General features: G+C 42.4%; 1 protein-coding gene across 6 annotated transcripts in view; it reads left to right on the forward strand.

Annotated features, from left to right (window-relative positions):
* Atg10 (autophagy related 10) overlaps positions 1-13,759 on the forward strand; it is a 285,271-nt gene that overhangs the window by 71,383 nt on the left and 200,129 nt on the right. For all 6 annotated transcript variants that reach the window (XM_040729108.1, XM_021223407.2, XM_040729110.1 and 3 more), the window contains exon 3: positions 12,185-12,292. In XM_040729108.1, the coding sequence (XP_040585042.1) occupies positions 12,185-12,292 (108 nt within the window). The remainder of the gene's footprint in view (positions 1-12,184; positions 12,293-13,759) is intronic.

Consider the following 13,759-nt stretch of genomic DNA (forward strand, 5'->3'; position numbering starts at 1 on the left):
AGCAGCCAGGAGGCACTGATGATCCTCCTGGGTTAGTCAGTCCCCTTCAGGGTGGGGGCCTGGGAGCCTGCAGCCACTCTCCTGGCTTGGATTCCAAACTCAGGTCTCATGTTGGCCTAGAGAATGTTCTTGTCCTCTCGGGCAGCTCCTCCGTCCCTTGGGCCATTTTGTACGGTTTTCCTTTTCTGCTCTCTGTTCTCATCCTCCCCTACGTTGTGGAGCCCTGGGTATGCTCCTCACAGCTGTTTCCTGTCACTGTCTTCAGTCCCTTATTTCTGTTCCTTTTTGTTGACTTTTCCCCCCTCACTGTTTCAGTCCGATTTTCTGTCTTCTGGGCATGCCTGGCCATTTTTTTTTTCTGTATTGGATCTCAGACATTGTTTATGTTGCATTTTTCCCTCTTCCGAAAAATGCAGTGAGGATCCCTGGAGTTGGTTTCATTGATTTTTCTCTAGAAACTTTCTGTTTTGTCTTGTGTGTATATTTGGAAGGTCCACATCTGTCTGTTGTAATGATTGGATTGGGATGGTTAACATACCTATCACTTCAAATCCTTATCAGTTCTTTGTGGTGAGGACACTTGCAATCCCCCTTTGGCCATGCTGAAGTCTGCAGTGTGGTTGCAGTTCCTTCCAGTCACCATGGTGCTTAAGGCAGCAGCTCTTGCTCCTGACTGACTAAATCTCGCTGCCTGTTTGTTGACCAGCTTCACCCTTTTCCTGCTTTCTGCTTTCCCCTGCCGATCAGTTTGATTCTTTCAGGGACTGTATTTAAGATATAGAGGGCAGGTCTCAACCAGCCTGCAGATCAGGTCTCACTTGGACCCCACTGCAGTCTGCTGAGCGTGTTGCTCACTACTGTGCATGTCGGGACACCTCTCTGCTCCGGCAGCTGGGCATATGAAAGACTCCTGGCCCTGTGTGGGCTCTGGGGATTATGTTGCTTAACTTCATCTCGCTGTGGTTCCCAGGCCTCAGTAGTTTACTTACGTGTACGTGTGCAGAGCGCTGCTCAGTCACACACAGCGTTCTGGGAGTCTCCAGAATTCTCTCAGTGCCTGCCCTGTGTTCTGCCCACACTGTGCTCGCTCTGCTTCCTCAACTCTGAACTTTGGCTCTTCAGACTCAGTGGCTCTAACACTCTGTTTGGCTTTGCTGCCACTGTACTGTGGCATAAAAACTTTCTGTGAGCCGGGATGTTTGTTGGGTGTCCTTGTTTATTATTTTCTCCCACAGATCACTGCCCTGGACTCTGTATTCAAGGTCTAAAAACACCTTCTTCATCCCTTTTTTGGCGAGAGTTTTCTTTACTTAATGTGGGAGGGTGAATCTAGTGTCTTGTTTCAACATTGGTTCATAGACTGGAGGAGCACATGGGAGAGCATTTTGTATGATCCCAGTGTGTTCCCCCATTTATGTGAATTTAAAATAAGTAGACATTTTAGGAAAAGACATTGGATACATAAATACACAGTCATCACTTGGTTTGGTCTGTGTGGAGCCCGTGTATGTGGAGCCCAGTGGTCAGAGGTCATGAGTAGCACAAGAGGTGAAGACAGCCACAGCCTGTGGTGGGCAAGCAGCTGAGCTGCTGTCTCTGTGATGCCGTCAGCCAGGCCTTTCCTTCTCCACTGCCCCAGGATGTGTCCTTGAGACATTGATTCTGACATTGATAAGAAAGAGGAAATTCTGTACAAGAGCATTCTGCATGCACAGGCTTGGAGTGGAGATGACTTGGAGGGCAGAGACTGACTCATTCTGGGAAGATGTCAAGAAACTTTTGTTACATTAAAAAAACAAAAAGGACAGTGGCTCCTAGCCACCTCTCCTTCCCGTTCCTCCTCTCTGACGACCGTTTGAATTTGCCACACACCTGTAGTTTTCAGCTGGGAGCCTTAAGTGCTCTTTTTGGCAGAACGGCCTCAGGAAAGTCTTTAGTCTCACATTATCCAGGCTCCACGGTTGAAGAAACGGTCTTGTACTAGAGTGTAGTCTTCTTTCATAGCTGTTGGTACCCTCTGCTCTCTTTTTGGCTAATGTCATTTGGGTTTCCAGCAACATCCCTGAGGCTGTGGCCTGAATCTCAGGCTGGGCAATTGCAATTTGGGCTGTTAATGTGAGCAAGCTGCCCATGATAGGTGCAGGGGCATGCGGTTGACACTGTCCCACTTGGCCTGCTTCTCACATTACAGGGTTGGGTAATACTGTTCCCGTCTGCTCTCCCCACCACCCAAGTCCTTGGATTTGCATATGTGACTTTACTTGAAAATACAGTCTTTGCAGATGTGATCAGGATTTTAAAAAGCTCATACTGGATTAGGACAGGTCCTGAGTCTCTTGTGACCCATGTAAGAAGAAGGATGTTTGAGCACAGAGACAAGATACCTGGGGAGACTTCTATGTGAAGATGCACGTGCGTGCGCATGCACACACACACACACACACACACACACACAGAGAGAGAGAGAAACAGAGAAACAGAGAGAGAGAGAGAGAGAGAGAGAGAGAGAGAGAGAGAGAGAGAGAGAGAGAAATTAGATACATGTAAATTTTTTAACTACATATCCAGAACAAAGCAAGGCATGGTTCTCCAGTGAGTCTAGAAAGATTTGCTGGCTAGGTTATCCTGCCTTTTGGGTTTCTAGCCTCCAGGACTGTACAGGGATATATCCTGCTGTTTTAAGTCTGGGCTGATGCCTCTGATGGCTCAGATCCAGGGAGGGTAGTCTTGCCTCCTCTTCTCTATCCTCCACTTCCAGCGAGGCCCATCTCTGGAGAATTAAGCAGAGAAAGCCCAGGTACCTATTGTTCCCGTAAAAGCCAAGCAGCTGAGCAATCGTTCACACTGCTCTACATGGACAGCGCTTTGCAGCTTCAGCACCTTGGCAGCCTGGTTTTGTTTTTCTACGATTGGAACTATCACTTCTTTCAACTTAATAAAGTATAAAATTAATTAATGTTTAAGTCCTCATAACAGTCAGCAGCTAAAAGGTAAATAACTAGTGTATGAAAGCGGTAAGATTCCAAGTAACTTTAAATGTAGAGTAAAAGGAATGGTCAGAGCTTGAGTTATCTGTATGTTTTTCCCTTTTCAAATCTTTGATATTGGAAAAGCAAAGCCAAACCTTTGAGAACATTTCAATGAGAGTAAACAGACAAAATATGGTAAAATCTTTACAAACTTAAATTGGAAGCAGGAGCAAAGGGAAAAAAATTAGTTTTCTCTAGCAGGCCCTCAATTGGTTATAACACCCTTGGCCATTCCTCTGGCACAAATAAGCAGCAATGCTCTGGGAGTCCAAACCAAATTGCTTAATATAATAAAAAGTATGAGGGCACACACGGAGGTCCCACATCTATGAACTGGAAATTGAAAACTCAAAATGGGCAAGTTGGAAAACCCGAAAACAAAACATTATTAAAAAAAAAAAGAAGAGAAAGAAGGTGGGAAAGAAAATGCTTAATAATGAAAGCCAACCCTGTAGAGCTGGAAGTATTGGAGAGGAGAATGGAAGCTAGAGTTCCAGTGTCACTGAAGAGAGAACTCTTCTTTAAGAGCTTGTAACCATAGCCATGCCTTCCTTAAACACTGGCGCTGGATTGCGCATTAATAGGTAGTGAGACTGGGCTGCAAATCCTCAGAGCCCACCTCCAAGTACTCACTTCCTCCAGTCAAGACTCTATGACCTTCCAAAAGCGGTGCTGCCAGCTGAGGAGCGAGTGTTCAAACACATGTGCCTACGTGGGACATTTTAACCCACAGAGCTATTCTTAAACTTTTGTCCTATGTGAATGTGTGTGGACCATGTTCATGCAAGAGCCCATCAGATAGATCCCCAGGGAACTGGAGTTATAGGCATTTGTGAGCCTGGGTGAGTGTAGGTGCTGGGAACTGAACTGGGTCCTCTGCAGAAGCAGCACGCACTCACCACTGAGCCAACTCTCCAGCCCCCACAACAGGTACTCTATGGTTGCCCTTAGAAGTTAAGCTATAGAGTTCTATAGCAGTAGACTCTTGGTTACTCCTATAGCAGATGTGATTTTTTTGCCTACTTGAGCCCTTTCCCTTCTATTATTCTCTCCCAATGATCATGTTATTATGTTTATATCATAAAGCTTTATGATATGATTTCAGTAGCTATGACTTAGTTAACTGTGGGGCAGATGTAACTACTTCAGGTCAAAATTCTACAGATTTTCTTTGTTTCACACTGTGTAAAAAAGATTTCTTAAACTGGGTGAGTCGAAGAACCCCTAATTAAGGGTCAGTGGTCACAGTGTTTTACTGTCCTTTAATTTCTAGCTAGTGAATACATTGGTGGAGTAGAGATTCTAAAAGATAACCCATGTAGGTGAAGGGACAGGGGGGACTTACATTGTCCAGATGATGAGCAAGAGGACAAGCTGGACCAAGTACATCAGACGTTGATTCTCCTCACAGAAGAGTGGGGCGAGCTTCCTCAGGTGGACCCTAATACCTGAGGGTGCGCCTTCAACCTCTGCCCTGATGTAACAACTAAGTTGATGAAACATATTAACATTTTCAAATCCAAGGATCTCCATATATGGAATGGGTACTTTTTTAGGCATCTAACTTGGTCTTTAAAAATGAACAGCTATTGATGTAACTTAAACTGACCTAACTAACTGTACTTTGCTGTTTTGTTTTGGGTTTTTTTTTTGAGACAGGTTTTCTCTGTGTAGCCCTGGCTGTCCTGAAACTCACTCTGTAGACCAGACTGGCCTCTGCTTTGCCTTGCTTTTCAATGGGAATTTTTCTTCTGGATCCTTTTTCCATTGATCAGATTGGGCAGCTGTTGTTGATTTTAGTCTCACCTTCAAGGACTTGTCCCAGGTCTGACTTGTCCTCCAGGCACCTGCCTACCTCGAAAGCCTTGTTCATCAGTTCCAGGAGTGACCTAGACACATGAGATGTCTTCCTGCATTGGCCTTGCTGGACTGTTTCTACAGCAGTCATTCGGGATGGTTACATTCAATTCTAGAGCCAGGGCTATTCCAAAGGAGGGTTGAGGGTTTTAGATATCTTTCTTTTTAAACAAAGGGTTTTCCCCCAAATTTTTATTTAAATTAGAAACAAGCTTGTTTCACATGTCAGTCCCAGCTCCCTCTCCCTCCCCTCCTCGCCCGCCCCCCCCTCCCAGAAGTCCCCCAAGCCCCTCACCCAATCCCCACTCCATTCCCCAGGGAGGTTGAGGCTTTCCATGGAGATATCCAGAGTCTGTAATTTCTTTCAGGGCAGGGCCTAGTCCTTCCCCAAGAGTCCAAGCTGAGAGAGCATCCCTCATTGTGGGATGGGCACTCAAAAGTCCATTTGTGAGCCAGGGATAAACACTGATCTACTACCCAAGGCCCCAGAGATGGCCTAGACCTCCTTACCAACACCCACATTTAGGGGGTCTGGATCAGTCCCATGCTGGTCTCTCAGCCGTTAGTCTAGGGTCCAAGACCTCCCCCCTTGTTCAGGTCAGATGTTTCTCTGGGTTTCACCAGCCCAGGCTTGACCCCTTTGCTCACCACTCCTTCCTCTCTGTTACTAGGTTCCATGAGTTCAGTTCAGTGTTTACCTGTGGGTGTCTGCCTCTGCTTCTGTCTGCCACTGGATGGAGGCTCTAGGATGGTATATAAGATAGTCGTCAAAATCATTATCAGGGAGGGCCTTTAAGGTAGTCTGTCCAGTATTGCTTAGTTTGCCATTTGGTGTCATCCTTGTAGATCTCTGGGAATCTCACTAGTGCCTGATCGCCCCTCAAACCTAAAATGGCTCCCTCTATTATGGTATCTCTCATCCTGTTCTCCTCTATTCTTCTCTCAACTCAACCTTCCTGCTCCCCAAAGTTCTCCTCTCCCCTCCTCTTCTCATCCTCTCTTTTTCCTGGCTCCCTCTCCCCTCACCCCCATGCTCCCAATCTGCTCAGGAGATCTTGCCTCATTCCACCTTCTCTGGGGTACCATGTATATCTCTCTTAGGGTCTTTCCTGTTTCCCCACTCTCTGGCAGTGGGATTGTAGGCTGGCACTCCCCTGATCAATGTCTAAAATCCATATGAGCGAGTACATACCATGTTTGTCTTTTTGTGACTGGGTTACCTCTCTCAGGATGGTTTCTTCTAGTGCCATCCATTTGCCTGTAAATTTCAAGATTCCATTGGTTTTTTTCTGCTGAGTAGTACTCTATTGTGTAAATGTACCACATTTTCTCTATCCACCGTTCAGTTGAGGGGCATCTAGGTTGCTTCCAGGTTCTGGCTATTACAAATAATGCTGCTATAAACATAGTGGAACAGATGTCCCTGTTGTATGAATGTACATCTTTTGGGTATATGCCTAACAGTGGAATTTCTGGGTCTTGTGGTAGATTGATTCCCATTTTCCTGAGGAATCTCCATACTGATTTCCAAAGTGGCTGTACGAGTTGGCACTCTCACCAGCAGTGGAGGAGTTTTCCCCTTTCTCCACATCCTCTCCAGCAGAAACTGTCATTGGTGTTTTTGATTTTAAGGCTTTTTTTTTTTTTAAAAAGAGACAGTTTGTAAAAACTTATTGAAGTTCAGCAAGAGAAGCCCCATAATTATTTTTGTGACTGGATTATAGTAGACACAACCTAGATCTTTGGTTGGGTGGCATAGCCCTATAACACCTTGTAAGAAGCTAGTCCAAACATGTTCTATTGGGAAATTCTTAGATCTCTGTCCAGATGCATCAGCACTACACTATAAAGCTTGCTGGTCTCTCTGGGATTCTATAGAACCCCCAGGATATTTTCTCTCCAAAAATTTTAACATTTGTCTCTACAGTGGGGACTTGATGGCCTGGAAGCAGATGTGCGAAAGACAGCCAGTTCTTTGAAGTAAGCATCACTTACACAAAGGCACCAAGATTGATACATTTTTAAAATGTAATATTCTTTGTATGCTCTCTTGTCACTTACACCTTCAGAGAATACCAGTGAGACTAGGGTTTTAAGTATCTTCGTACATGTATATTTGAGGCACATGTAGCATATAAATATATCTAATTAATGTTTGAAGAAAATCTAAGACTCTAACTTGGGTAATGATCAATGCTTATATAATATTGCCAAGTTTTTGTAGTTGTGTAGAATTTTATTATTTGAATGTGTAACAATTTATATTAACAACTCTCATTGATGATTATTCAAGTATTTTTAGCTCTTAGGCCATTAAAATGAAACTTTAATGAGTGCCATTGCATGAATTTCATTTTTGTAGATGTGACTATATCTGCAATATACATTCCTGAAGGTGGCATTTCTGACTCTAGTGTATGCACTTTTTGTTTTCTTTCATTTTTAACTTTTGAGACAGTCTCAAAAGTAGTCCTGGCTGCCCTGGAACTCTCTATGTAGCCCAGGCTGGTCCCGAACTTACACAGATATGCCTGGCTCTGCCTCTTGTGTGGCATTTAAAGGTGTGCACCACCATACCCCAAAGTATATTTTAAGTTTTGGTGGTTTTTGCCAACTTACTTTTCAGGGATCTAATACCTATTTAAAATTTTCTGCCCCTGGCAATGTGTGGGTAGTCCATATCTGTTTCATCCACATTTTTGTCTGCATGTTAACACATCATAGTTTTTTGATCTTTGCCAATCACATAGTTTAAAAAAGTTATCACGTTATTTAAAATTTGCATTTTCCTTATGGGTAACTGAACATCTTCTTATTCACATGCGTTTCCTTTCTGGTGTCTACCTCTCTGTCTATCTATGTATCTGTGTATTTCCAACCATCCTTTGCTCATTTTCCTTGGGCTGTTAGTCTTTTTTCATTGATTTGTTGTAACTATTTGCATTTTGAAGAATTTCAAACTGTTTATAGATTGAGAAAATTAGTGCTTTTCTATGACAAGAGTTACCTTTTTCATTTTTATATTTGCTGTTTGACTTTTTATTCTGTGCAGCATACATTTTCTTTTTATTTTATTATTTATTTTGTATGTGTTCATGTAGTATATGTATGTTTTTACATGTGAGGGGAGGCCAGAAAGGGGTATTGGACCCTTTTGAGTATTGGTGAGATATGGGCGTTGGGATCCAAATTCCAGTTTTCTGATAAATCAGTAAATGTTCTGAATCACTGAGCTATCTCCAGACCTCTGGCATACATTGCTTCAATCCTCTGGATTTTGGCCCTTCCCCACGCCCTCTCTCCCTCCCTTCCTCCTCTTTCCCTCCCTTTCTTTCTTTCTTTCTTTCTTTCTTTCTTTCTTTCTTTCTTTCTTTCTTTCTTTCTTTTTTTGAAATGGGGTCTGTTGTAGCCTAGACTGATCTCTCACTAGCCATGTAGATGAGGATGGCCTTGAACTTCTGGACTTCCAGTGTTCACATCCCAGTTTCTGGGATTATAGCTTATACAGTGCTGGGGAGGAACCTAGGGATTTGTGTATGCTAGATAAGCACTCTGTGAACTGAGCTAGATTCCCAGCCTTTTATCATATTTTAGAAGACATATTTACTTGTTTTTAGACTTGCACATTTGTGATTTTTGTTATAAAATTAGTGATGGGTATTCTGCTTAGATGTGAAAAAGTTTGGCTGTGAAGAAGTATTTTCGGTTTATATTTGTGGCATTTGAACTATTACACCTGGACTTTCCCTGTTCGTTTCTCTTCTGCAGTGACAGTAAAGTGTTACAACTGCTTTACAGCAGGTCACTAGCAGGAGGTCTTGATAACTGAGATATAGTTAGGATAGTTCTAAGTTGGACAATTCATGGTGAAGATTAGGTCAGGGCTGGGCAAGTTGCTAGGAAGCAGGATCTAGGGTAGCAAAGGTCACTTGGTGAAACCTTCACAGTGAGCAGCAGTGAGCATTTGGAAAGATCCAGCTAAGCTATGGGCGTCATCAAGGTCTTGAGTTGCTGCTTTCTTCTTAGGCAGTTATCGATTACTTCCTTGATGTTCTGAGCTCGTCAGGTGCTCAAGTGGTTCCTAACCCTGGCACTGAAATAGAAGCTGTTGGGATGTGGGTTCTGGCTTGATTGGTCTAAGATGAGACCCTAGCCACAGCATTTAGAACTCAGTCTCGAGTGGAGACTCATGCAGCTAGGGTTGAGCATTAACTCAATCAGTTTGCAATCCATTGTCACAGTGCCTCCAGATGTGAACCCACTCACCTGGGGAACCTTGGTAATACTGCTTCAGGGGCCTGATGCTGAGCTGCAGATTCCATGTGCCCTGTGGTCAGGTGATGGGAATGCTGCTGGTCCCCAGAATGCTCATGGGTGGCTTGAGCTTGTCAGTCATGAGTGTAAACAGTAGCCTATGCCTGATAAGTCTTGTTCTCTGGCTGATTTTGCTTTGTGAACTTAAAGAAAACATAAAGAAAAAAATAGCTCAAGTTCAATGAACTGTTTTCCAATTCTAGCTCTGCCCTTAATTAATTGAAAGACAGGTTTCTTGAAAGTGCTTCATCCCTTCATCCTCTTGTCTCTAAGAGAGGGTTCAACTGGGTGAGATACGTAGTTGCCTTGTTTTCTCATGCTCTCATGATCCAGGATGTTTTTCAGGCTACATGGATGGGATCTTCTGTGGAATGGTAGTCTGGATTCTGCAGTTAGAACACTGGCTTCCCTGAGAAACTGGTCCTGAGTTCAGTATAATTTACTGGGAGAAATAAAACTAGCAGATGTTTGATAATAGTTGATATAATACTTCAAATTAAGTTGCAATCCATGGTAAATATGTGAAGTAGGTAGGGAAGAGTAGTGACTGGAACAGAAAATATCACTGCAAAGGGGAGCTTTGAGTCAGGCATTGCGTTCTGCTCTAGATAGCCTGCACAGCTTCAGGGCTCTAATTCTCAGGCATTCTTCAACAGTTGTTGGCATCACTCTCAGGGTCTACTTAGTGACATAATGACTTCTGGATGGCTACTGTTTGGATTTATTATACCCCCCAAAGAATTCCTTTACCCAATGATTTAGAAGAAAATTGGCTACTATTCCAAAAGCAGAGTAGTAAAGATGATATAGTCATTGCATGTATCTGCTATTTGAGCAAATATTAAATTTGCCAGCTTACCTAAACTAATGTTGTCCAAATAGGGTGATTTTGATGGTATAGGTTGGGTGACATATAGATGGAATTTAAAACAATTCTGACAGTTGTTTCAATGTTTAATATTAATCATATAGCTAATAGTAATAATTTTGGATATTTGGTACTTGACTTTCCAGCCAGGTATGATATTTAGCATACTTAATAACCTATGACATGGCATTAGCTAACCAGAATAAATTGGGTCCAGCCATTCAGAGTTGAATCATAAGCAGCAGGCTTCCAAGTGAGGGCTGGCAAGCTCTCAGCTCAGCGTACTCTAAGATATGTTTAAGGTGCCACCAAATCTATCTTTCTGTAATGTTTTTAAAACTTAAAATTTATTTTGGGGTACCAGGGATCACACATAGGCCTGCGTGTGCTAGACAAATGGTTTAACACTGTGCTATACTCCTGCTCCTCAAGTCTCTTTAAAAGTATGGTGATTGCATTTTCCCTCTAGAGGTACCGCAATAAAGTACTCCACAACAGATGAAACCAGGAGAGAACCACGGACCCTCTCCCTGTTCTGATGGTTAGAGAGCGGAAAGCAAGGTGTTTGGTCCTGCTGCCTCCAGGTGCTATGAAGAGGAGGCTCTCACCTCTGACTTTGCAGTCAGCGCAGCCCTTGACTTTCCTTGCTTGTAGTTGCACGACTCTCCATCTTCCTGTGGCTTTCTCAGAACTACACATCTGTTTCTGTCTCCAAATGCCCCTTCTCTTCTTTTCTCTTACTTTTTTCTTTCCTTTCTTTCTTTCCTTTTTTGAGACAAGGTTTAGCTTCGTAGCCCTGGCTGTCCAGGAACTGGCTCTGTAGACCAGGCTGGCTTCAGACTCACAGAGTGCTGGGATTAAATGTGTGCGCCACCACTGCCTGGTAGTGTCCCTCTTTTTATAAAAATAAGCAACTGTTCCTTTCTTAATTATTATTACTTAGATTCTGTTAACATATGAATGCTGCTGACATTATGGTAGGATTAATATTTCTTAGCATGCAAACATACCTGTGCATGGAGAGATATTATATTCTTCCATATAAGTTTATGCAATTCATGCAAGTTTCGCCTTAAGATGGAGCTGATTATAGTTAGATGAACACTATACATGGGCTGTATTTAAGAGCAAGCACAAGAGAGCAGGAAAGAAAACAGTTAGTGGGTCTGGAGAGATGGCTCAGTGGTTAAGACTGCTCAATCATGGGAACTGGGCATGGATCCCAAGCTGCATCATGGAGCTCACAAACATGAGTAACCTCAGCTCCAGGGAACCCAGCTTGCTGCTCTGGCCTCCATGGCTGTGTGTGTGTGTGTGTGTGTGTGTGTGTGTGTGTGTGTGTGTGTGTGCGTGTGTGTGTGTGTGTGTGTATACTCACAGAGACATGTATCCCCAGGCTTGCACACACAGAAATAAAATGCTTTCGAAAGAAGAAACAAACCAATGGGCGGTTGAGAGCTCTTTCTTGTAATCCATAAGTGATGTGGTTGTTGTCAGCTCTCTGAAGAGCAGTTCTGTGGAAAAGGACTTTGGCTCCTGAAGACAGAACTAGCACCACTGAGCTGAGGGAACAGTGCAGTGTAAGACAAAAACTTCCTCAAGTTATAGTGCATGGAATGTTGGGAGCCACATTAAGGAAGTGGAAAATGCAGGTTCCTCAGAAAGCTCGGGCAGGTCCTGTACAGTTATCTCTCTGTGACATCTCTTCCATTGAAGAGACAGCAGAAGGCCCTGCTTGATTCCAGCCTTGTGGCCCGAGCCCTAAAATCTCCCAGTGGACTTTCTCCCTCAGGCAAGGTACTTCTTTGTGTGAGGTTAAGTGTTTCTTTTACAGTTCACCATCCTGAAGTTTGGCTGTCTGACCTTGGTGTTGTAAGCTAGTAGAAGGAAAAATTAGAAGAGGAGCATTAGTGAACAGGAAGCTAGGGAAGCAAGATTCACATTTATCAAGTGATACACAGTGTACCCTGGGTTAGGCTTCTTATCCGTGTCATCAATTTAATGTGTCTACTTTCTCTTTGCATGGCTTAGAACTTAAGAAATATGCTAGTTCTCCAAGTGATGAAATTTTAAATTGATTGGCATTTTTAATGTATTCTTTGTTGTTGGAACACAGGACTGCTCAGATGGCTACATGTGCAAAACAGAGTTTCAAATAAAAAATGGAACAACACCATCACATCTGGGAACACCTGCCAGTGTACACACAGGTTTTCCAACAGAGGTGAGTAGTTAGTGTGCCATGTTCTCCTTTGCAGTCTTCATGAAGTATCAGTATATATATTTAAAAAAAATGAATAGCCCTTGAATCCTGGGACTGTTGGTGGTAGATGTGTGAACCTCATTTCTGATGGGTTGTTTTCTTTATAGCAATGAAAACAGGAACTGTGGTATCCACCATGAGTCCTTTCAGTTCTCATGGCCCGCCATACTTTTCCTTGGACCTGAAGACACACAAAACCCTCTCTTCTCTTGATTTTTACCTGGCGATAGCTCAGCCTGTACAGACCTGCCTCTGAGTCTGTCCAGTCGACCTTTGTTGCTTTTTCTTGTCATTGGGACTTTGTGGAACCTGGGTCTCAATTTTTAGGATATTTTGATTGACTTGAGAAATTTACAAAATTAAATGTTATTAAATTGTTAAGTTCTTTCTCGATATTTTCAATTTCCTTTTTAAACAAAATGGAAATAGTGTTAATATGTTTCTTTCTTTCTTTTCTTTTCCTTTTTTGGTCATGGTTTTTTTTTTTTGAGACAGGGTTTCTTTGTATAACAGCTGTCCTAAAGCTCATTCTGTAGACCAGGCTGGCCTTGAACTCATAGAAATCTACCTGCCTCTGCCTCCTGAGTGGTGGGATTAAAAGTGTGAGCCAGTACCACTTGGCAATGTGTTTCTTATTCCTAAGAAAAGTTGTAGATATCTGTTCTGCAAAATGAACGATAGGGAAATATATAAAAATGAAAGAATTCTCTCATATACCTTTAGGTAGGTAACCCCTATTATACTACCTATTTTCCTTAGGTTTCTCCTATACATGTGTTTGGTACCAAAGAAGAATATCATGGGCATCTCCATGTCAGTAAATGCAGGATCCATCATTCTCTTTGGTGACTGCATGGCATTCCATTTGATGGCTATACCACAATTATATATTTTTACTTCAGAAAGTACTTGAATTTTAATACATGAACTTGTATTCACTGTTTTTGAAGCCAGACTGCTTCTATAGACTATAAACCCATCCATATAGAGTTACATGATAATATCTATAATCTAACTAGACTTTTGACTCTGGGTCCCTCTAAGAATCAACTTACTTCTGTATGTTGATATAAGTTGGGCAACCAGATGGGTTACTTTGAATTGACTGAGTTCTAAAAGGGTTTTACTTTGGATAGAATAGTAATATTTTTTTCTGATAACCAGTTTACATAGGGAAGTTATAAATGTCTGAGAAGAGAAACTTCAGTAAGGTTATACTAATGTATGTTTACAGGAGTTTGGAGTGGAATCTTGTGCTCAGTCTGTTGGTTTCCAGTCATTGCTGGCATTTTGTTTTCAATGTTTGGTAACTCATAGTAAATTAGATTGCCTAATGTGGATCATAAGTAGAAGAAAGCACTTGTATTTAGAAGTTTTATTTTCTAATTTTTTCTAGCAGTGTGACCTTGTGTAAACTTTTTTTTTTAC

This window comes from Mesocricetus auratus, unplaced genomic scaffold (assembly GCF_017639785.1).
Source record: "Mesocricetus auratus isolate SY011 unplaced genomic scaffold, BCM_Maur_2.0 Super-Scaffold_100020, whole genome shotgun sequence".
Taxonomy (NCBI): Eukaryota; Metazoa; Chordata; class Mammalia; order Rodentia; family Cricetidae; genus Mesocricetus; species Mesocricetus auratus.